General features: G+C 39.6%; 2 protein-coding genes across 2 annotated transcripts; both read right to left on the bottom strand.

Moving 5' to 3' along the window:
• Positions 1-923: 923 nt before the first annotated feature.
• On the bottom strand, positions 924-8,804 carry LOC146577935 (uncharacterized). Its single transcript, XM_085268483.1, has 3 exons — positions 8,736-8,804; positions 8,486-8,539; positions 924-4,404 (listed from the first exon to the last, which is right to left on the bottom strand). The coding sequence occupies exons 2-3, from the start codon at positions 8,491-8,493 to the stop codon at positions 2,769-2,771; spliced, it is 1,644 nt and encodes a 547-aa protein (XP_085124609.1). The 5' UTR covers positions 8,494-8,539; positions 8,736-8,804; the 3' UTR covers positions 924-2,768.
• A 4,586-nt stretch (positions 8,805-13,390) lies between these two features.
• Positions 13,391-21,281, bottom strand: LOC146577934 (uncharacterized). Its single transcript, XM_085268481.1, has 3 exons — positions 21,201-21,281; positions 20,951-21,004; positions 13,391-16,871 (listed from the first exon to the last, which is right to left on the bottom strand). Exons 2-3 carry the CDS (start codon positions 20,956-20,958, stop codon positions 15,236-15,238), a joined length of 1,644 nt encoding a protein of 547 aa, XP_085124607.1. The 5' UTR covers positions 20,959-21,004; positions 21,201-21,281; the 3' UTR covers positions 13,391-15,235.
• Positions 21,282-23,397: the final 2,116 nt, after the last annotated feature.

The raw sequence follows: 23,397 nt of genomic DNA, 5'->3' as shown, positions 1-23,397 counted from the left end.
ACCAACAATAGCTGGAATATTTTATGTTAGCTAACTAGTGAGAGAATTGACAACTCAGAGGAAAATAAGGACACTAAAATTAAAAAATAATTTAAGGGGGATCACATGTGTACTGCTCCTGGCTGCAACAATAAGTTTTATGTTAAGAAATGATAAAGATATTAGGATGTTAAGGATATTATCACACTGTTCTCATAAACTGTTGTATTGATCATTAAAAAGCGTCCTCACTGGATTTAAGCACAGCTGGCTGCTTGTTCCCAGCTTCAGTCTATAAGAATACATTGTGGACCTGATAATAAATGATAACTGTAGCTGCCGTCATAGGCAACTCTCGCATTTAAGTTCATGTCAGTAGATATTTAAGGTTGAAACAATAAGTAGTTGAAATATTAAGAAATAAATAGTAATTAATGTTTAGTTGTTTAGGTTTATATGTTAAAATGTGTTATTTGTGTTATTGGTTAGTTCCGTCTGTTCTTGCTAAGAGGGCATTTTTTTGGCTGGCACACTCAGCAAGCTAATTAAGAGACGAGCCACGAGGTTTGCACGTCTACAGAAAGATAAATAAAGAGTGCCTTTTTTGGACCTCCCCACGACGTAAAAATGAAAGTTTTATTCCATTTGAGTGAGGCCAATGAGGTAAATGTTTTATTTTGTTTCTTATCGTTGTATGTATATATGCGAGTGTTGTGTGACATTCAAGTGCAATTACCGTAGTGTGAAGTGTAATGTGTATTTTATTGATCCTTTTGTTGGAATGTTTCGTTACATATAATGCTTAAGGACTTTATTAAGAATATTCATTTAAGTTTGTATTTCTTTTTAGTTCTGACGGCATTGTATCGGCTGTGGTTGGACATCATTACAGGTTAAGACACGTTGGAGAATCCTCCTGTCCGAAATAAATGTCAGCTAAAACGCAAAGAACAAGTTGAGCTTTATTAAGACTCGAGGGGAGTAACAATAACTGTCCAGAAAATAGAAAAAAAGAAAAATTTGCATGTTCTCAGCATTTAAAATAGTAATTAAAGTGTATTTTGAGTAAATATGACATTTAATTTTTTTTAACTGAACTTCAATAAATTCCTGTGTCACAGTAGAGCAATATCTTTATGTTCATGCTAACAGTCAATTTTGTGAAAGCATCGGATTATTGGCTATAAATAGTTAACTCAGTATAATATGCTTTATATAGTATCACTGGACTCAACCACACAGAAATGAAAGACACTGGGGAAAAATAAGTATTCACAGACTTTTAGTCATTTGTAATCTACACATTTTCCTAAAACTGCTTTAAAAGTACAAGCATGCATTACACACAGTGAGAAAATAAAACTTTTTTGTTTCCAAACTTATTTCCAACAAACTTTATTTGTAATCAAGAGATTAAAAAGGAACACATTCAGGTTACTTTATTTGAAGCTGTCAGTATAAAGCCAGTCTGCATTAAGTTAGCAATTCTAACTGCACAAATAAGCACAATACAACACAATGAAGGAAACGTCAGCTTGTTAGCCCATTTAACAATTAGAGTGAGCGATTTTCTGTCTTTTTTACAGATAAATATCCAAACCATGACACCAATGAAAATGAGAAAACAGACTCCAGAAAATTTACCTCAAACATAACAAATGCTCTTGCCCCTTTTTTTTTTTACACACAGTCACAGTCTGTCTCCCAGTTCAGTTTTCAGTCAATCATTGTTCCAACATATATTAGATTATAATACTCAACACATTCCACTGTCTGACCCCTAATGAATGTGACCTTTTGGACATTAAAAATCGAGGCCCTCTTGCTTCATATATTAAATCCTCCATTAGGAACCTTGGTGTTACCTTTGACCCAGCTCTGACACACACGTTAAATCTTTGGTTCGCTCTTGTTTTTACCATTGAAGAAATATCACTGAGTCCCATTGTGTCACGCTCTGAACTGGAAATGATTCTTCATGCTTTTGTTTCATCTCGCTTAGACTATTGTGATTCCTTGTTTACTTGCTTAAGTAACGCCTCCCTGGAACGACTGCAGGGCGTTCAGACTGCTGCTGCCAAGCTTCTGATAAAGCATCACAAACACTCCCATGCCACGCCCCTGCTGATTCAGCTGCACTGGCTCCCTGTCAAGTTCAGGGTCCAATTTAAGATCATAATCATGACCTATAGGGCCCTGCACGGTGTAGCTCCAACTTACTTAAGTGATCTTCTTCTTTCTTATCACCCCAGCAGGTCCCTGAGGTCTTGTGTCCAGGGGTTGCTGGTTGTCCCGCTTACAAGGTTAAAAACAGAAGGTGACAGAGCGTTTGTATCAGCGGCTGCCAGACTCTGGAGCTCGCTCCCTTTGAGTTTGAGATCTGTGGACTCAGTCGTGTCTTTTAAAAAGCAGTTAAAAACGTATCTGTTTAAACTGCTTTTGGTTGATTTTGTTTGAGATTTTTCTGCCTCTGTAAAGCACTTTGTGATTTTATCTTGAAAGGTGCTATATAAATAACATTTTACTTTACTTACTTACATGAGTATGTTTTCTAAATTCAGTGATGACGTCTTTTGAGACAGGACTCATCAGAACATTTAGCATAATGGTCAAAGTCTGGGTTGTAGCTGCTCTCATCATCCTGAGGCCAATTACCAATGACAGAGTAAACTGATATGTTTAATTGATAACTGATTAAATCTGCAAGTGAAACATTTCCATATGCAATTTTTACAGAAAACTGTATTTTCTGTAAAACCATGAGAATGTCTCGTGATTTGAGTTTAATTCTACATATCTGTCTGATGGGTTTTCATCTTGTTCCATAAGGTTTTCCTAGCTTTTTTCATAACTGCAGGTATGTACTGCAGAGCTCCTCTGGTACCTTCATCCACTCTGCTTCTCATCTCCTCCAGTTTCTGGACCTTCTCTGAGTCTCCTTTCTCCTTCATCTTCTCACTTAATATATCTAAGTGTACAATAGTGGACAGAGAAAAAACATTCAGAGCGATTTCCTCCAGTCTGAGAAGATGTTGGTAGGACTCCTCCAGCCACTGAGACTTCTCTGCTGTCAGCTGGTTCATTTCCTTTTCTAGATTTTCCAAAAGGCTGGACTTGTCCTCACTTTCTGTCTTGTTCTTGTCATACTTGTTTTTCGTTTCTTCATCAGTCTTTTTGACACGACGTGTCTTGGTTACATAGATCTTCCTTTCTTTCACATGATCTGATGCAGGACACTTCTTGGTACAAGAAGTACAGCGGCCTCCTTTCATGATCTCACAGTGTTTGGGTTTCCAGGCTATTGTGCATCCAGGATAGTGACAGTTCTCCTCACAGACTTTACAGCTGACAGCTCCTTCATACCCACCCAACAAGCACCACCACCCAACCTCGATATCTTCTCTAACTTTGTAGACCTCATCAATTTCTATAGTGAACTGCTTATTTGTCTTCATCTCTTCTTCGTGTTTCTTCAGAGCCTCTTGAGTCTGTTTTATTTCTGTCTGTTTTAATTCAATAAAATCTATTCTTTCTTGCAGGTTTTGAATGCAGGCTGTCAATCTGATGCGTTCATTTAACACTTCAACAGTTGTCATCAGTTTCTGAGGTTCAATATTTTCCAGGAATTCTGAGAATTCACTCATTCCTCCCTCTGATACTCTCCATGCGTTATGCAAACCCACCTTGTCTTTCTTTTTTCTCTCTTTTTCCTGTTGGTTATTGAACAGGAAGCAAACTGGCTCATCCTCTATTCTGGCACATTTTATTTTTGCAGCTTCAAGAGCTTCAAGAGCATTTTCAGGTGTTACACCATCTGAGTGTGTGATCAGGGCCACAATGTTTTTCTCCAGGTTTTTTCCAAACAGAGAAATGACTGAATCAAAGACGTACCTCAATCGATCACTCAGTCGATTATCACTCGCCTTCATCACTAGACCCACTGCATGAACTTCATGGACTCCGTCATCTGATCGAAACAAGTCCAATAATCTTTCACTAACAATGACATCATGCTCAGTCCCTCTGGTGTCTCCATATCCAGGCGTGTCGATGATGGTCAGAGAGTAGGGCAGAGTTTCATCTTCAAAACCAAAGATCTCGTACACCATCACATCTGATGTCTGACTTTCTGATTGACTTTTCTCCTCCTCCTCTACGATCTTAAACCAGACTTCATCCTCCCACTTCACTCCCATCGTGTAGTTGACCAAAGCATTGATCAGACTAGATTTTCCTGCTCCTGTTTCACCCACAAGTAAGATGGTTTTATTTGTCTTTTTTTGATTTTTTTCACCAACAGTCATTTTTGTCAGAGTTCCAAACATTTTTTTCTTTGGGTTTAGCTGGTAAACAGGAGGAGGTCCTGAACTGATAAGAACACTTTTGAGGATGGTGTTCTTGTATTTTGAAGACATATCCCTGGTCCTGAGAAGCAAAAATAAAAATTTGTTAAGTTTCGGTTTTTTGCCAGACATTTAAGATAAGTAGGCATGTTTCAACATACAGACACATAAATCATAAATGCCAACCCAGTTTTGCAATCTGTTAACCCTTTAAACCCGGTCGGAGTGGGCACGCTCCGTTTTGCGTAACTATTTCTAAATCCCGGTAGCACTGCAACCACGTGAGCTAGCGCAATAATTTTTTTGCATATGAAACCGGAGGAGTTGTACTTACATCTTAGCTTGTCCTCGGTCACAGTTTCCTTCCACATATAGCTTTGCAAAAACTGAATAAAAAGCATAATATTCCAGAAACATGCTTTGCCGATCCGATCAGCTGTTCGTAACACTTCCTACATCCATCAGCGCGAACTATCGCATGTCCGCCGTGACCTGCCCGAAACCGGAAGTGACGTCATTTCGTGGAAAATTTCGCTTTTTGCCTTCAGGGCCTTATGAGCCTACACTGGTGTTTTTAAAAGTCAAGTTTGACTTCATGCTTTTCTGTGTCGTTTCTGGGATGCTTAGGACTCATATTGCACTGCTGGAAATAGTTTATTTTGATGCACATGCTGGGTTGGTTTTTTTTGCAAATTTGCATCACACTGATCCATGCTGCTCAATTCACATCAGCTCACACACACTTTCTACCTGCAGAGGAAACACAAATCATTCATGTGCACATCAACTGAAATCCTCCTTTCCATCATGTGTGCTGTCCAAATATCAGCAAATAGCAGAGTTAAAGATGCTAAGATTTTCGCTGTGAGTGACCAAGAGAGACAATTAGAATTGAGTATATCAGACGGACAGCTAAGGTCAAACACTTTGGACAGAGAGACATCTGGGCTTTGACTTAAATCATGACTGTTTATTAACAGAAATCAATAACTGTTATTTGGCATTATTATATATAAATTGTTAGATTATAATATTATTTTATGCCATGTTATGCCCCTAACTAAAGATTGTGAATTATTATGTAGTTTTAGTTTGCATTAGTCTCCTGAATTAGAAGAAGCTGATAACTATTGCATTAGTTAAACTGATTTGCATTACATTAGACTGCTGATTTATTGTGGATGAATGATATTGTTTTATGATGTTATAAGAAATACTGTTCGCAGAAAGTCATCGCCTTATTTGCCTGATTAGAAGAGAACATGCTGGAGTTTTCTGCCCCATCTCAGCAGGAGCAGATAAACAGGGAGCCAAGGTCGTAGCTTAGGCGCCGTGTGAGAGAAAGCATGTGAATGTTTAGGCTTTTATGATAAGGTGGAGGCACCAGAGGCTATAAGAGTTTGAGCAATGCTCCACCATTTAGAGATCTGATGCTGTCTGCATACAGTGTCCATCTCCCACGTGTGTGATCATTAAAATCATTGTTTGACTCAACCCGGCCGGACCAGTGTTGTTATTGTGGTTTTTCCTCTTGTCTCCATCCCCAATATTTGAATCTGTAACAAACTATACCATTTTTTTTATATCAACACCTTTTTAAACATATTTTAAAAATTATACTCTGATAGCAAGCCACACATGGTAAGCTCTTCACCTCACCACTAGTTGCTTCACTTTAGTTTACTTTGCAGTCACTACTTTAAATATATTTTACTAATTGTCTAATATGTTTCTTTATTCATTTTTTTTCATCATGTGTTGATATCTGTGATGCTGATGTGTGAGATTTGCTGTGTGCACTCCATATATGGAGTTATTTTAGTTGATTTTATGAGTTTAGTTTATATCAACACTGCAAAGTCAAAGTTCTGTTTTATGTTATACACCTTTCTTTGTTTGAGTTACCTGGGGCATGGCTTCTCCTTCCCAGTTGGCAAAAGGTGTGGCAAAGGGCTTGGGGATCTGAACTACTGCCGACAACCTCGTTGGACTAAACCACATCCTTCATTGCCTGGAGGGTGTTTGGAGTTTGTTAAATTGTTTTGTGTTAGTTGGTTATATGGCAGCCATTTTGTCTCCCTCATGTGTCATTTTAGCAGGTCAGTTTGTCTTGTGTTTGTTTGAGGTTTTGTTAGTTGTTATTTGGAGTTTAGTTTATTTAGTTGACCTATTTTATTGGTCTGCCTGTTTAAGTTTTGGCTTTGTTAATTATTATTCCTATTTTTGGGTCATAAAACCCCAGTTTTGAATTAAACACCTGCGTCTTCTATGTCTTACTGCTTGGTCTCTGACAACTACGTTCATCAGTGTTTTATTTATTTGTAACATGTTTCCTCTATCTCAACATCTGACCTCGTCTGTTGACATACCTGCTAACTGATAAGTAATTATCTGTTAATGTTCTGAGTAATTAACAGACCGATTCACATTTCATATGATATTTTTGGTTGTTCTAATTAAGTCAGAATAACAAGTGCAACAACCTTTACGTTACTATTATGCAAAACTGGCAGTCATAGTTGCTTCCTGTTTAAGCAGATTCAACAAAAAAGGGATTTTGATGCCAAAAGAAGCCAACATGTTTAATTCAGTTTTTTACTACATCTATAAATCCACCTGCACTGTAATTATAAAGATGCCCAACCTCCAAGAGCTTTTAGAGGTCAGACACTATGACACATCTGTTTGACCATCACCAATTAATCTGACGGCAGTTACTGTGGAACAGCAGCGAGTTCAGGCTGCAGTCAGCGTGGCAGTGAGCAGGAGAGCAGCAGCACCTCTCCACAGACTGATGGAGACAGGGAATCACTATGGATTTAAATGATGATCAGTGTTTACTGCCAAGCAGCTGAGCTGTGTCAATGGAATTTGTGCAACTGTTTGATAATAATCTACCTGAAACTGATGATATTAAATGGCATGTGGCCTCCTTCAATTCGCAGTGTCTAAGAATTTGAGCTCTGTGTGGTGGCTGTAGCTCAGGTGGCAGAGCAGGTCAGCCACTAATCAGAAGGTCGGTGGTTCGATCCCAGGCTGCCTCCTGGCTGCATGCCGAATATCCTTGGGCAAGATACTAACCCGTGTTTGCCTACTGGTGGTGGTCCGGCAGCCTCGCCTCTGCCCCAGGGTGGCTGTGGCTACAAAGTAGCTGCCATCACCAGTGTGTGAATGTGTGGATGACTGGATGTAGTGTGAAGCGCTTTGGGGTCCTTAGGGACTAGAAAAGTGCTATACAAATGCAGGCCATTTACCATAAAGTGGCTCCTCTTAAAACTAGAAAGGCAGCACTATTAAATCCCCACCCTGGATCACAGAAGCAGCTTTATGCGATTTAGCCATAAAACTGAGCGCCTGTGAAAAGCCACAAAACTTGAGCTTCATAAGCTCCACTTATAATGACATAGTGAAAGACACGAGAGCCACTTGTTTCTAGGGGTGGGTTTTGATTATCCATTTATCTATTAAAATTGATTCTAGCTTGGATTCTGCACAAAGACGTGAACACAAAGCGCAGACCTGCGGATCAGAATCAGTGAGATGTCGCCTCTCTCACCCGACAGCACGGACACGGTCGGGGCTGAAAGCCGACAGCTCGCTGACTCTGATCTGCCGACGGGTCGAGCTTTGTGTTCACACCCTGATTTGCGCTGATTCTAAAGCTGTTGGTTTGATGTCTCTCCAAAGAATATTGACCGAACCAGCAGCAAAAGAAGATCCAAACTACGCTTCACATAAACATCCTCATGAATTCACTCTGACTTTTGCTGTTTGGTAGTAAAACAACATTTATATTTAAAAATCAATTTCAAAATGTAATGACTCGATATCACATTCAAATTAAATTTGATTTTAATCAGGAAATCAGTTTTTTTTAAACCCACCCCTAACTGTATGTGATCGCTATCTGAAAACCTAAATTCTGACTATTACTTCAGGAGGAATAGCAATTTTTATGAATTCTGGACACCAGATACCTCACCTTGGCACAAGCTCATAGGTGAGGCTAAAATGCAAATACATTTACCAAAATAAAAATCAATATTGTAAGGATAAGCTCACTCAATTGTACAGTTTTACGATCAGTTTTGGTGATAATGCGCATGATGATATATTAAAGCATGAAGATAACTGTATCTCTTAACTGTACTTATTGTACTTACATTGCCATGTTGATGACAGAGATCCACACAGTGAGGTGTCAGGAAAATCTTGCTCTGGAGTAAAACAAAAAAAATTAATCCCATCTATTTCTAAAGAATTACATTTGGTAGATCTTTCTGTTCACACCGATCTGATGATTAGGAGAACAATTACAATCAGGATCTTCATTTTCAATTAGTTAAATGTTCTCTTTCTGTAATCTGTAATTTTATCTTGATCCCCTGATTCCAGCATTTCAAGTGATCTTACCTGTATTGTATCAGGAAGCTCTGTGATGCTGAGGAGGCAGAGAAGGGAGGGTTGCACAGTTTTATACCCTCAGAGGAGGGACGATGAGACCATGCAATCACATGACTTCTTTGAAATCACAGAATTAAAAGAAGGGAATTTGAGCAGCAATGTTGCCCCACCCCCTACTCATAACAAAACTGAAAGTGTTTCCACCTTGCATGTGTGTTTTTGTGTGTGTTGCAAATCAGTCTAAAGTCTGTCACAGCTTTGAAATGAAATGGGCAGCTTTGACAAAAAAATGACAAAAAAGTTGCTCTGTGGGAGCCCAGGAACAGAACTCACTTCTTACTGGGGTTATCACACACACAGACACACACACACAGTGACATGAGACAGAGCAACAAAGCGGAGATAAAAACAGAATGTGCACAGGATCATGAAGGGACTATCCCAGACTGAATACTGGAGTTGTACCTAATCCTCACTCATCTGTTCCCCACTCATTTCCAGAATGGCATCAAGCTGTTTGCTTCACTCTGTTAACTTAAATACACACTGTTAGATTATAATATTATTTTATGCCATGTTATACCCCTAATTAAAGATTGTGAATTATTATGTAGTTTTAGTTTGCATTATTCTCCTGAATTAGAAGAAGCTGATAACTATTGCATTAGTTAAACTGATTTGCATTACATTAGACTGCTGATTTATTGTGAATGAATGATATTGTTTATGATGCATTATACTGCTGAGTTATAAGAAATACTGTTCACAGAAAGTCATCGCCTTATTTGTCTGATTAGAAGAGAACATGCTGGAGTTTTCTGCCCCATCTCAGCAGGAGCAGATAAACGGGGAGCCAAGGTCGTAGCTTAGGCGCCGTGTGAGAGAAAGCATGTGAATGTTTAGGCTTTTATGATAAGCTGAATATAACACAGAACAATAACAGGACATATAATAATGTAGAAACATGATCTTCAACAGGCACACTTCTATTATTCATGATCACAGACACAAAGAACTTGTGCAGCCCTGATATCAGCCCTAATATATGAGTGTGTTTGCCCAAAGATTGAAACAGCATCAACATGACAGCTGTAAGAAATCTTCTCTCAGCCTTGTTTGGCAGAAGATCCCTGCAACAAAGATTGTAGCTGAAAGATGACGTGTGTAAAGTTTGCTCTGTGGGAGGGTTGAGGCTGTTTTTAGACCTTTGATAGTTTCCAATCCAGTTCTGACAGACAGGAATAAAAACAACATCATTAAGATCAGATCATGGAGCTGTTTGCTGCCTTGTTTCTATCTTCAGATTACAAGACTTTACTACAATAAAGATGCTGACATGTATCTGTAGGAACAACATCATTGAATCTATAACAACTGGAGCCAAACCAGTAAATGGACCTATTCTTCTGGAGTACTCAAAGGGCTCTATACAAAGTGCCACATTCACACACTTTCTCTGAACTTAGTGCTGGCTAACCACATTCATACTCCGATGGATGCATCGGAGAGCGACTTGGGGTATCTTGCCCAAGGATACTTAGCATGCAGACTGGAGGAGCCAGGAATCAAACCACCAACCTTCCAATCAGTAGGTGACCTGCTCTACAGCCACCCCATTGGTGAGCCAACACTTGTCATTCCTTGTTGGATGCAGATTTCAGGGCTTCCTTTTGCTCCTCCGTTATAACTGTTCTCTCTTCTCAACACATGATGACACAAAGGAATCAGCAGTGACAAAGATGATGCTGAAAAGGATCCATGGATGTTAATTGGACAGTGATCTCTCTGTGCTCTCCTGAAGTCAACACTCATCTTTGTTGTTGGCTCAAATTCCTGAATGTGAGTAAAAAAACTGTCAGAGGTAACTAAAGGTCAGATTCCTTGATTTTAAATCTGTTTACTGTGCTTGAAGCCCTATGTGTCCTGCAGTCAGTCTCCTGTTAGGTCATCTCTTATGCCAAACATATAATTATGTTTCTTTTAGCTTTATATTCTCAGAAGCTCTGCTGCACTAGTTTTGGAGCAGGAGTTCACCCGAAAGCAACAAATTCAAAATAATTAACGTTTTTCAAAATGGCATAAAAGTAAAGTTTTATTCATATAGCACAAACTCACAACAGCTGTCTCATGGCGCTTTATATAGAAAAGTAAAGACGTTAAGCTGTCTGTGATGGATCTCAAAACTGGATTATAGATGGTGGACAGTTGGTGTCGTAAACCCCGCCTCTGTTCAAAGATGGTCTTTCACAGTGGACGTAAATGGCTTCTTTCACTCCTCTTTCAAACCATCTGTCTTTGGCTGCATTTGAAGGCCAATTACGTCAAAGCCAGGCGACGAAGGCTGTCCCAATTCGTCGACTCCTTCAAATGCGTCCTTCATTTCCCCGAATTTGAAGGATGGGTCGGGTGTGTCCTTCGTGGCCCACCATATCCCAGAATTCAGCCAAATTTCAGCTCCCAACAATGGCGGCCGCTACGAAGTTTTAAAATTAGTCTTATTAATCTTTCTGAGTCACAAAATAAACTTTTAACATATATTAAGGGGAGAAAGTAGCTGTGTAAACATCAAATATCTGCTCGGTCTATCAAGACATCGCATATTGGCAAAAGTGTGCCGACGTTTTCGGAGACATCTGTTACCCACCCGCTCGATGTTCAGACCCTTGCCTTGCCTGTTCCCGTCATTGTTTCCAACTTCAACTATTTCTACCATAGAGAGGCAGAAGCAGAGGACAAGTTGCCCTTGGCTGATGCTGTCGAGAAAGCCATAAAGGATACCACACAGGGTAGCAACACCTCGCTCAATAAAGCCAACGGGATCTGGCAGAGTGACAAAGGGAACTGACGTCAGAAGAACACTGTTCAATAGGAGGTGAAACTTTGCCACTAACCAGTAAATATTAAATAGTCACTGTTACGAGTGGCCAGTTGGATTCATTAGATCTGCACTGCACCTTGTGAAAAATATGTTTTTTAAGTCACTTAGACAACCTGTTATTGTTGGGCTTTTTTCAGTGTTTTATTTGTTCCGGAGTAAATCGGTTTGGCTGAGATCAAAGTTATTAGATTATTAGATAAAATAAAACGTTATTAATCCATCAAGTGGGTTCCTCCGGGATTTTCACACAGCTGAATACACGTCAAACAGAAAACTGATTAAACAGAAGTGTGAGACGGTCGAGAGTTTACGCCAGTGTCCTGTAATATTTTAGATAGCAAGGAGCAGATGGCCGAGTTTATTAAACTCCACCCACACAGCGGTGACGCAGATCTGAAGGCTAGACCGTCCAATTTCACAGCCTCGCACTTCCGGCCTTCTCCGTCTTCGAAGGACTCAGCCCACGTAGACCGCGAAGGCCGGGTCCTCCGAAGGATGCGGCCTACATTTTGGGACACAGCTTTTGTCAAACATGTGAACCTTGGCACACTCAAAGAGTGACCTTTGACATTTTTATGCAGATGGACAGCCGGGTCTTGTCTCATCTTTTCTATGTTTTCCCATGAATTGATTTTTGGTCTCTCGAGTGTCGAGGTCTAAATTTCAGAAAACAGATTTAAAATCAAGGAATTTGTCCTGTAGTGACCTCTGACCTTTAGTGAACTTTACAGAGGCCTTTTTGTTTTTAATAAAGGCTTTGTGTTTAAGAATTATACCACAGAGTCAAATACTTCTGATTTGAGACCTTAGTTTTCACAGGAGCTGAGCACTAAATGAGATAGCAAATAGACTTATTAGCTGCAACCAACAATAGCTGGAATATTTTATGTTAGCTAACTAGTGAGAGAATTGACAACTCAGAGGAAAATAAGGACACTAAAATTAAAAAATAATTTAAGGGGGATCACATGTGTACTGCTCCTGGCTGCAACAATAAGTTTTATGTTAAGAAATGATAAAGATATTAGGATGTTAAGGATATTATCACACTGTTCTCATAAACTGTTGTATTGATCATTAAAAAGCGTCCTCACTGGATTTAAGCACAGCTGGCTGCTTGTTCCCAGCTTCAGTCTATAAGAATACATTGTGGACCTGATAATAAATGATAACTGTAGCTGCCGTCATAGGCAACTCTCGCATTTAAGTTCATGTCAGTAGATATTTAAGGTTGAAACAATAAGTAGTTGAAATATTAAGAAATAAATAGTAATTAATGTTTAGTTGTTTAGGTTTATATGTTAAAATGTGTTATTTGTGTTATTGGTTAGTTCCGTCTGTTCTTGCTAAGAGGGCATTTTTTTGGCTGGCACACTCAGCAAGCTAATTAAGAGACGAGCCACGAGGTTTGCACGTCTACAGAAAGATAAATAAAGAGTGCCTTTTTTGGACCTCCCCACGACGTAAAAATGAAACTTTTATTCCATTTGAGTGAGGCCAATGAGGTAAATGTTTTATTTTGTTTCTTATCGTTGTATGTATATATGCGAGTGTTGTGTGACATTCAAGTGCAATTACCGTAGTGTGAAGTGTAATGTGTATTTTATTGATCCTTTTGTTGGAATGTTTCGTTACATATAATGCTTAAGGACTTTATTAAGAATATTCATTTAAGTTTGTATTTCTTTTTAGTTCTGACGGCATTGTATCGGCTGTGGTTGGACATCATTACAGGTTAAGACACGTTGGAGAATCCTCCTGTCCGAAATAAATGTCAGCTAAAACGCAAAGAACAAGTTGAGCTTTATTAAGACTCGAGGGGAGTAACAATAACTGTCCAGAAAATAGAAAAAAAGAAAAATTTGCATGTTCTCAGCATTTAAAATAGTAATTAAAGTGTATTTTGAGTAAATATGACATTTAATTTTTTTTAACTGAACTTCAATAAATTCCTGTGTCACAGTAGAGCAATATCTTTATGTTCATGCTAACAGTCAATTTTGTGAAAGCATCGGATTATTGGCTATAAATAGTTAACTCAGTATAATCTGCTTTATATAGTATCCCTGGACTCAACCACACAGAAATGAAAGACACTGGGGAAAAATAAGTATTCACAGACTTTTAGTCATTTGTAATCTACACATTTTCCTAAAACTGCTTTAAAAGTACAAGCATGCATTACACACAGTGAGAAAATAAAACTTTTTTGTTTCCAAACTTATTTCCAACAAACTTTATTTGTAATCAAGAGATTAAAAAGGAACACATTCAGGTTACTTTATTTGAAGCTGTCAGTATAAAGCCAGTCTGCATTAAGTTAGCAATTCTAACTGCACAAATAAGCACAATACAACACAATGAAGGAAACGTCAGCTTGTTAGCCCATTTAACAATTAGAGTGAGCGATTTTCTGTCTTTTTTACAGATAAATATCCAAATCATGACACCAATGAAAATGAGAAAACAGACTCCAGAAAATTTACCTCAAACATAACAAATGCTCTTGCCCCCTTTTTTTTTTTTTACACAGTCACAGTCTGTCTCCCAGTTCAGTTTTCAGTCAATCATTGTTCCAACATATATTAGATTATAATACTCAACACATTCCACTGTCTGACCCCTAATGAATGTGACCTTTTGGACATTAAAAATCGAGGCCCTCTTGCTTCATATATTAAATCCTCCATTAGGAACCTTGGTGTTACCTTTGACCCAGCTCTGACACACACGTTAAATCTTTGGTTCGCTCTTGTTTTTACCATTGAAGAAATATCACTGAGTCCCATTGTGTCACGCTCTGAACTGGAAATGATTCTTCATGCTTTTGTTTCATCTCGCTTAGACTATTGTAATTCCTTCTTTACTTGCTTAAGTAACGCCTCCCTGGAACGACTGCAGGGCGTTCAGACTGCTGCTGCCAGGCCTCTGATAAAGCATCACAAACACTCCCATGCCACGCCCCTGCTGATTCAGCTGCACTGGCTCCCTGTCAAGTTCAGGGTCCAATTTAAGATCGTAGTCATGACTTATAGGGCCCTGCACGGTGTAGCTCCAACTTACTTAAGTGATCTTCTTCTTTCTTATCACCCCAGCAGGTCCCTGAGGTCTTGTGTCCAGGGGTTGCTGGTTGTCCCGCTTACAAGGTTAAAAACAGAAGGTGACAGAGCGTTTGTATCAGCGGCTGCCAGACTCTGGAGCTCGCTCCCTTTGAGTTTGAGATCTGTGGACTCAGTCGTGTCTTTTAAAAAGCAGTTAAAACGTATCTGTTTAAACTGCTTTTGGTTGATTTTGTTTGAGATTTTTCTGCCTCTGTAAAGCACTTTGTGATTTTATCTTGAAAGGTGCTATATAAATAACATTTTACTTTACTTACTTACATGAGTATGTTTTCTAAATTCAGTGATGACGTCTTTTGAGACAGGACTCATCAGAACATTTAGCATAATGGTCAAAGTCTGGGTTGTAGCTGCTCTCATCATCCTGAGGCCAATTACCAATGACAGAGTAAACTGATATGTTTAATTGATAACTGATTAAATCTGCAAGTGAAACATTTCCATATGCAATTTTTACAGAAAACTGTATTTTCTGTAAAACCATGAGAATGTCTCGTGATTTGAGTTTAATTCTACATATCTGTCTGATGGGTTTTCATCTTGTTCCATAAGGTTTTCCCAACTTTTTTCATAACTGCAGGTATGTACTGCAGAGCTCCTCTGGTACCTTCATCCACTCTGCTTCTCATCTCCTCCAGTTTCTGGACCTTCTCTGAGTCTCCTTTCTCCTTCATCTTCTCACTTAATATATCTAAGTGTACAATAGTGGACAGAGAAAAAACATTCAGAGCGATTTCCTCCAGTCTGAGAAGATGTTGGTAGGACTCCTCCAGCCACTGAGACTTCTCTGCTGTCAGCTGGTTCATTTCCTTTTCTAGATTTTCCAAAAGGCTGGACTTGTCCTCACTTTCTGTCTTGTTCTTGTCATACTTGTTTTTCGTTTCTTCATCAGTCTTTTTGACACGACGTGTCTTGGTTACATAGATCTTCCTTTCTTTCACATGATCTGATGCAGGACACTTCTTGGTACAAGAAGTACAGCGGCCTCCTGTCATGAGCTCACACTGTTCGGGATACCAGGCTATTGTGCATCCAGGATAGTGACAGTTCTCCTCACAGACTTTACAGCTGACAGCTCCTTCATACCCACCCAACAAGCACCACCACCCAACCTCGATATCTTCTCTAACTTTGTAGACCTCATCAATTTCTATAGTGAACTGCTTATTTGTCTTCATCTCTTCTTCGTGTTTCTTCAGAGCCTCTTGAGTCTGTTTTATTTCTGTCTGTTTTAATTCAATAAAATCTATTCTTTCTTGCAGGTTTTGAATGCAGGCTGTCAATCTGATGCGTTCATTTAACACTTCGACAGTTGTCATCAGTTTCTGAGGTTCAATCTTTTCCAGGAATTCTGAGAATTCACTCATTCCTCCCTCTGATACTCTCCATGCGTTATGCAAACCCACCTTGTCTTTCTTTTTTCTCTCTTTTTCCTGTTGGTTATTGAACAGGAAGCAAACTGGCTCATCCTCTATTCTGGCACATTTTATTTTTGCAGCTTCAAGAGCTTCAAGAGCATTTTCAGGTGTTACACCATCTGAGTGTGTGATCAGGGCCACAATGTTTTTCTCCAGGTTTTTTCCAAACAGAGAAATGACTGAATCAAAGATGTACCTCAATCGATCACTCAGTCGATTATCACTCGCCTTCATCACTAGACCCACTGCATGAACTTCTTGAACTCCGTCATCTGATCGAAACAAGTCCAATAATCTTTCACTAACAATGACATCATGTTCAGTCCCTCTGGTGTCTCCATATCCAGGCGTGTCGATGATGGTCAGAGAGTAGGGCAGAGTTTCATCTTCAAAACCAAAGATCTCGTACACCATCACATCTGATGTCTGACTTTCTGATTGACTTTTCTCCTCCTCCTCTACGATCTTAAACCAGACTTCATCCTCCCACTTCACTCCCATCGTGTAGTTGACCAAAGCATTGATCAGACTAGATTTTCCTGCTCCTGTTTCACCCACAAGTAAGATGGTTTTATTTGTCTTTTTTTGATTTTTTTCACCAACAGTCATTTTTGTCAGAGTTCCAAACATTTTTTTCTTTGGGTTTAGCTGGTAAACAGGAGGAGGTCCTGAACTGATAAGAACACTTTTGAGGATGGTGTTCTTGTATTTTGAAGACATATCCCTGGTCCTGAGAAGCAAAAATAAAAATTTGTTAAGTTTCGGTTTTTTGCCAGACATTTAAGATAAGTAGGCATGTTTCAACATACAGACACATAAATCATAAATGCCAACCCAGTTTTGCAATCTGTTAACCCTTTAAACCCGGTCGGAGTGGGCACGCTCCGTTTTGCGTAACTATTTCTAAATCCCGGTAGCACTGCAACCACGTGAGCTAGCGCAATAATTTTTTTGCATATGAAACCGGAGGAGTTGTACTTACATCTTAGCTTGTCCTCGGTCACAGTTTCCTTCCACATATAGCTTTGCAAAAACTGAATAAAAAGCATAATATTCCAGAAACATGCTTTGCCGATCCGATCAGCTGTTCGTAACACTTCCTACGTCCATCAGCGCGAACTATCGCATGTCCGCCGTGACCTGCCCGAAACCGGAAGTGACGTCATTTCGTGGAAAATTTCGCTTTTTGCCTTCAGGGCCTTATGAGCCTACACTGGTGTTTTTAAAAGTCAAGTTTGACTTCATGCTTTTCTGTGTCGTTTCTGGGATGCTTAGGACTCATATTGCACTGCTGGAAATAGTTTATTTTGATGCACATGCTGGGTTGGTTTTTTTTGCAAATTTGCATCACACTGATCCATGCTGCTCAATTCACATCAGCTCACACACACTTTCTACCTGCAGAGGAAACACAAATCATTCATGTGCACATCAACTGAAATCCTCCTTTCCATCATGTGTGCTGTCCAAATATCAGCAAATAGCAGAGTTAAAGATGCTAAGATTTTCGCTGTGAGTGACCAAGAGAGACAATTAGAATTGAGTATATCAGACGGACAGCTAAGGTCAAACACTTTGGACAGAGAGACATCTGGGCTTTGACTTAAATCATGACTGTTTATTAACAGAAATCAATAACTGTTATTTGGCATTATTATATATAAATTGTTAGATTATAATATTATTTTATGCCATGTTATGCCCCTAATTAAAGATTGTGAATTATTATGTAGTTTTAGTTTGCATTATTCTCCTGAATTAGAAGAAGCTGATAACTATTGCATTTGTTAAACTGATTTGCATTACATTAGACTGCTGATTTATTGTGGATGAATGATATTGTTTTATGATGTTATAAGAAATACTGTTTGCAGAAAGTCATCGCCTTATTTGCCTGATTAGAAGAGAACATGCTGGAGTTTTCTGCCCCATCTCAGCAGGAGCAGATAAACAGGGAGCCAAGGTCGTAGCTTAGGCGCCGTGTGAGAGAAAGCATGTGAATGTTTAGGCTTTTATGATGAGGTGGAGGCACCAGAGGCTATAAGAGTTTGATCAATGCTCCACCATTTAGAGATCTGAGGCTGTCTGCATCAGTGTCCATCTCCCACGTGTGTGATCATTAAAATCATCGTTTGACTCAACCCGGCCGGACCAGTGTTGTTATTGTGGTTTTTCTCTTGTCTCCATCCCCAATATTTGAATCTGTAACAAACTATACCATTTTTTTTATATCAACACCTTTTTAAACATATTTTAAAAATTATACTCTGATAGCAAGCCACACATGGTAAGCTCTTCACCTCACCACTAGTTGCTTCACTTTAGTTTACTTTGCAGTCACTACTTTAAATATATTTTACTAATTGTCTAATATGTTTCTTTATTCATTTTTTTTCATCATGTGTTGATATCTGTGATGCTGATGTGTGAGATTTGCTGTGTGCACTCCATATATGGAGTTATTTTAGTTGATTTTATGAGTTTAGTTTATATCAACACTGCAAAGTCAAAGTTCTGTTTTATGTTATACACCTTTCTTTGTTTGAGTTACCTGGGGCATGGCTTCTCCTTCCCAGTTGGCAAAAGGTGTGGCAAAGGGCTTGGGGATCTGAACTACTGCCGACAACCTCGTTGGACTAAACCACATCCTTCATTGCCTGGAGGGTGTTTGGAGTTTGTTAAATTGTTTTGTGTTAGTTGGTTATATGGCAGCCATTTTGTTTCCCTCATGTGTCATTTTAGCAGGTCAGTTTGTCTTGTGTTTGTTTGAGGTTTTGTTAGTTGTTATTTGGAGTTTAGTTTATTTAGTTGACCTATTTTATTGGTCTGCCTGTTTAAGTTTTGGCTTTGTTAATTATTATTCCTATTTTTGGGTCATAAAACCCCAGTTTTGAATTAAACACCTGCGTCTTCTATGTCTTACTGCTTGGTCTCTGACAACTACGTTCATCAGTGTTTTATTTATTTGTAACATGTTTCCTCTATCTCAACATCTGACCTCGTCTGTTGACATACCTGCTAACTGATAAGTAATTATCTGTTAATGTTCTGAGTAATTAACAGACCGATTCACATTTCATATGATATTTTTGGTTGTTCTAATTAAGTCAGAATAACAAGTGCAACAACCTTTACGTTACTATTATGCAAAACTGGCAGTCATAGTTGCTTCCTGTTTAAGCAGATTCAACAAAAAAGGGATTTTGATGCCAAAAGAAGCCAACATGTTTAATTCAGTTTTTTACTACATCTATAAATCCACCTGCACTGTAATTATAAAGATGCCCAACCTCCAAGAGCTTTTAGAGGTCAGACACTATGACACATCTGTTTGACCATCACCAATTAATCTGACGGCAGTTACTGTGGAACAGCAGCGAGTTCAGGCTGCAGTCAGCGTGGCAGTGAGCAGGAGAGCAGCAGCACCTCTCCACAGACTGATGGAGACAGGGAATCACTATGGATTTAAATGATGATCAGTGTTTACTGCCAAGCAGCTGAGCTGTGTCAATGGAATTTGTGCAACTGTTTGATAATAATCTACCTGAAACTGATGATATTAAATGGCATGTGGCCTCCTTCAATTCGCAGTGTCTAAGAATTTGAGCTCTGTGTGGTGGCTGTAGCTCAGGTGGCAGAGCAGGTCAGCCACTAATCAGAAGGTCGGTGGTTCGATCCCAGGCTGCCTCCTGGCTGCATGCCGAATATCCTTGGGCAAGATACTAACCCGTGTTTGCCTACTGGTGGTGGTCCGGCAGCCTCGCCTCTGCCCCAGGGTGGCTGTGGCTACAAAGTAGCTGCCATCACCAGTGTGTGAATGTGTGGATGACTGGATGTAGTGTGAAGCGCTTTGGGGTCCTTAGGGACTAGAAAAGTGCTATACAAATGCAGGCCATTTACCATAAAGTGGCTCCTCTTAAAACTAGAAAGGCAGCACTATTAAATCCCCACCCTGGATCACAGAAGCAGCTTTATGCGATTTAGCCATAAAACTGAGCGCCTGTGAAAAGCCACAAAACTTGAGCTTCATAAGCTCCACTTATAATGACATAGTGAAAGACACGAGAGCCACTTGTTTCTAGGGGTGGGTTTTGATTATCCATTTATCTATTAAAATTGATTCTAGCTTGGATTCTGCACAAAGACGTGAACACAAAGCGCAGACCTGCGGATCAGAATCAGTGAGATGTCGCCTCTCTCACCCGACAGCACGGACACGGTCGGGGCTGAAAGCCGACAGCTCGCTGACTCTGATCTGCCGACGGGTCGAGCTTTGTGTTCACACCCTGATTTGCGCTGATTCTAAAGCTGTTGGTTTGATGTCTCTCCAAAGAATATTGACCGAACCAGCAGCAAAAGAAGATCCAAACTACGCTTCACATAAACATCCTCATGAATTCACTCTGACTTTTGCTGTTTGGTAGTAAAACAACATTTATATTTAAAAATCAATTTCAAAATGTAATGACTCGATATCACATTCAAATTAAATTTGATTTTAATCAGGAAATCAGTTTTTTTTAAACCCACCCCTAACTGTATGTGATCGCTATCTGAAAACCTAAATTCTGACTATTACTTCAGGAGGAATAGCAATTTTTATGAATTCTGGACACCAGATACCTCACCTTGGCACAAGCTCATAGGTGAGGCTAAAATGCAAATACATTTACCAAAATAAAAATCAATATTGTAAGGATAAGCTCACTCAATTGTACAGTTTTACGATCAGTTTTGGTGATAATGCGCATGATGATATATTAAAACATGAAGATAACTGTATCTCTTAACTGTACTTATTGTACTTACGTTGCCATGTTGATGACAGAGATCCACACAGTGAGGTGTCAGGAAAATCTTGCTCTGGAGTAAAACAAAAAAAATTAATCCCATCTATTTCTAAAGAATTACATTTGGTAAATCTTTCTGTTCACACCGATCTGATGATTAGCAGAATAATTACAATCAGGATCTTCATTTTCAATTAGTTAAATGTTCTCTTTCTGTAATCTGTAATTTTATCTTGATCCCCTGATTCCAGCATTTCAAGTGATCTTACCTGTATTGTATCAGGAAGCTCTGTGATGCTGAGGAGGCAGAGAAGGGAGGGTTGCACAGTTTTATACCCTCAGAGGAGGGACGATGAGACCATGCAATCACATGACTTCTTTGAAATCACAGAATTAAAAGAAGGGAATTTGAGCAGCAATGTTGCCCCACCCCCCTACTCATAACAAAACTGAAAGTGTTTCCACCTTGCATGTGTGTTTTTGTGTGTGTTGCAAATCAGTCTAAAGTCTGTCACAGCTTTGAAATGAAATGGGCAGCTTTGACAAAAAAATGACAAAAAAGTTGCTCTGTGGGAGCCCAGGAACAGAACTCACTTCTTACTGGGGTTATCACACACACACAGACACACACACACAGTGACATGAGACAGAGCAACAAAGCGGAGATAAAAACAGAATGTGCACAGGATCATGAAGGGACTATCCCAGACTGAATACTGGAGTTGTACCTAATCCTCACTCATCTGTTCCCCACTCATTTCCAGAATGGCATCAAGCTGTTTGCTTCACTCTGTTAACTTAAATACACACTGTTAGATTATAATATTATTTTATGCCATGTTAGACCCCTAATTAAAGATGGTGAATTATTATGTAGTCTTAGTTTGCATTATTCTCCTGAATTAGAAGAAGCTGACAACTATTGCATTTGTTAAACTGATTTGCATTAAAGTAGACTGCTGATTTATTGTGAATGAATGATATTGTTTTATGATGCATTATACTGCTGAGTTATAAGAAATGCTGTTTGCAGAAAGTCATCGCCTTATTTGTCTGATTAGAAGAGAACATGCTGGAGTTTTCTGCCCCATCTCAGCAGGAGCAGATAAACGGGGAGCCAAGGTCGTAGCTTAGGCGCCGTGTGAGAGAAAGCATGTGAATGTTTAGGCTTTTATGATAAGGTGGAGGCACCAGAGGCTATAAGAGTTTGATCAATGCTCCACCATTTAGAGATCTGATGCTGTCTGCATCAGTGTCCATCTCCCACGTGTGTGATCATTAAAATCATCGTTTGACTCAACCCGGCCGGACCAGTGTTGTTATTGTGGTTTTTCCTCTTGTCTCCATCCCCAATTTTGAACTCGTAACAACACACAGACACACACACACACAGCCCTGGACTTTTTGTTTCATTATGACAACTGTTAAACCGAATGGTAAACAGAGGGGGTAAAGCTGGCCAGAGTTCCTTACTACCTCTCAAATCAAATCAAACCATTTTTTTTGTCACATCACATGTGCAGGTACACTGGTACAGCACATGCGAGTTAAATTCTTGTGTGCGAGCCCCACAAGCAACAGCAAATACAATAACATAGGAACAAAGCAAAATACAAGAATGGGAATCTGAGATTTATAAGAATAAATATATGTACAAATATAAGAATGTATGCGCATTGCTGAATATGTATACCAAACATGTGTATATACATTTGTGTGTGTGTGTGTGTGTGTGTGTGTGTGTGTGTGTGTGTGTGTGTGTGTGTGTATACATATATATAAAATAAAATAAAATATACAGAGGTTAGCAGTTCGATGTTGTGCAAAGAAATGGCATTACTGTACAGTATGGAGTGCATAATGTTGAAGTTCCAGTAGTGAAGCTGAGGTGTCTATGACGTGTTCAGCAGTCTGATGGCCTGATGGAAGAAGCTGTCTCTCAGTCTGCTGGTACGGGACCGGATGCTGCAGAACCTCCTTCCTGATGGAAGCTCACCTCCAATTATCCGTTCAGAGCACCGCACTACTCGCTGGAGAGCTTTGCAGTTGTAGGCGGTGCTGTTGCCATACTAGGTGGTGATGCATCCAGTGAGGATGCTCTCAATGGCACAGTGATAGAAGGTCCTGAGGATGCGGGGGCTCATGCCGAATCTTTTCAGTCTCCTGAGAAAGAAGAGGCGCTGCTGCGCCTTCTTCACTGTTTTGTTTGTGTGTACTGACCACGTAAGATCCTCAGCCAGATGTACACCAAGGAACCGGAAGCTGCTCACTCTCTCCACAGCAGCGCCGTTGATGGTGATGGGGGTGTGTACTTCTCTGCACCTCCGGAAGTCCACTATCAACTCCTTTGTCTTTGCGACGTTGAGGGTGAGATGGTTGTCTTGACACCAGTGGGTCAGGGCGCTGACCTCCTCCCTGTAAGCCGTCTCATCACCGTTGGTGATAAGACCCACCACTGTAGTGTCG

The sequence above is a fragment of the Mchenga conophoros genome, linkage group LG3 (assembly GCF_057382185.1).
Source record: "Mchenga conophoros isolate Kocher_MC1m ecotype Shallow Benthic linkage group LG3, M_conophoros_male_GT1.1, whole genome shotgun sequence".
Lineage (NCBI taxonomy): Eukaryota > Metazoa > Chordata > Actinopteri > Cichliformes > Cichlidae > Mchenga > Mchenga conophoros.
Note: the sequence above shows the minus strand (reverse complement) of the source record. Positions and strands in the feature narration are given on the sequence as shown.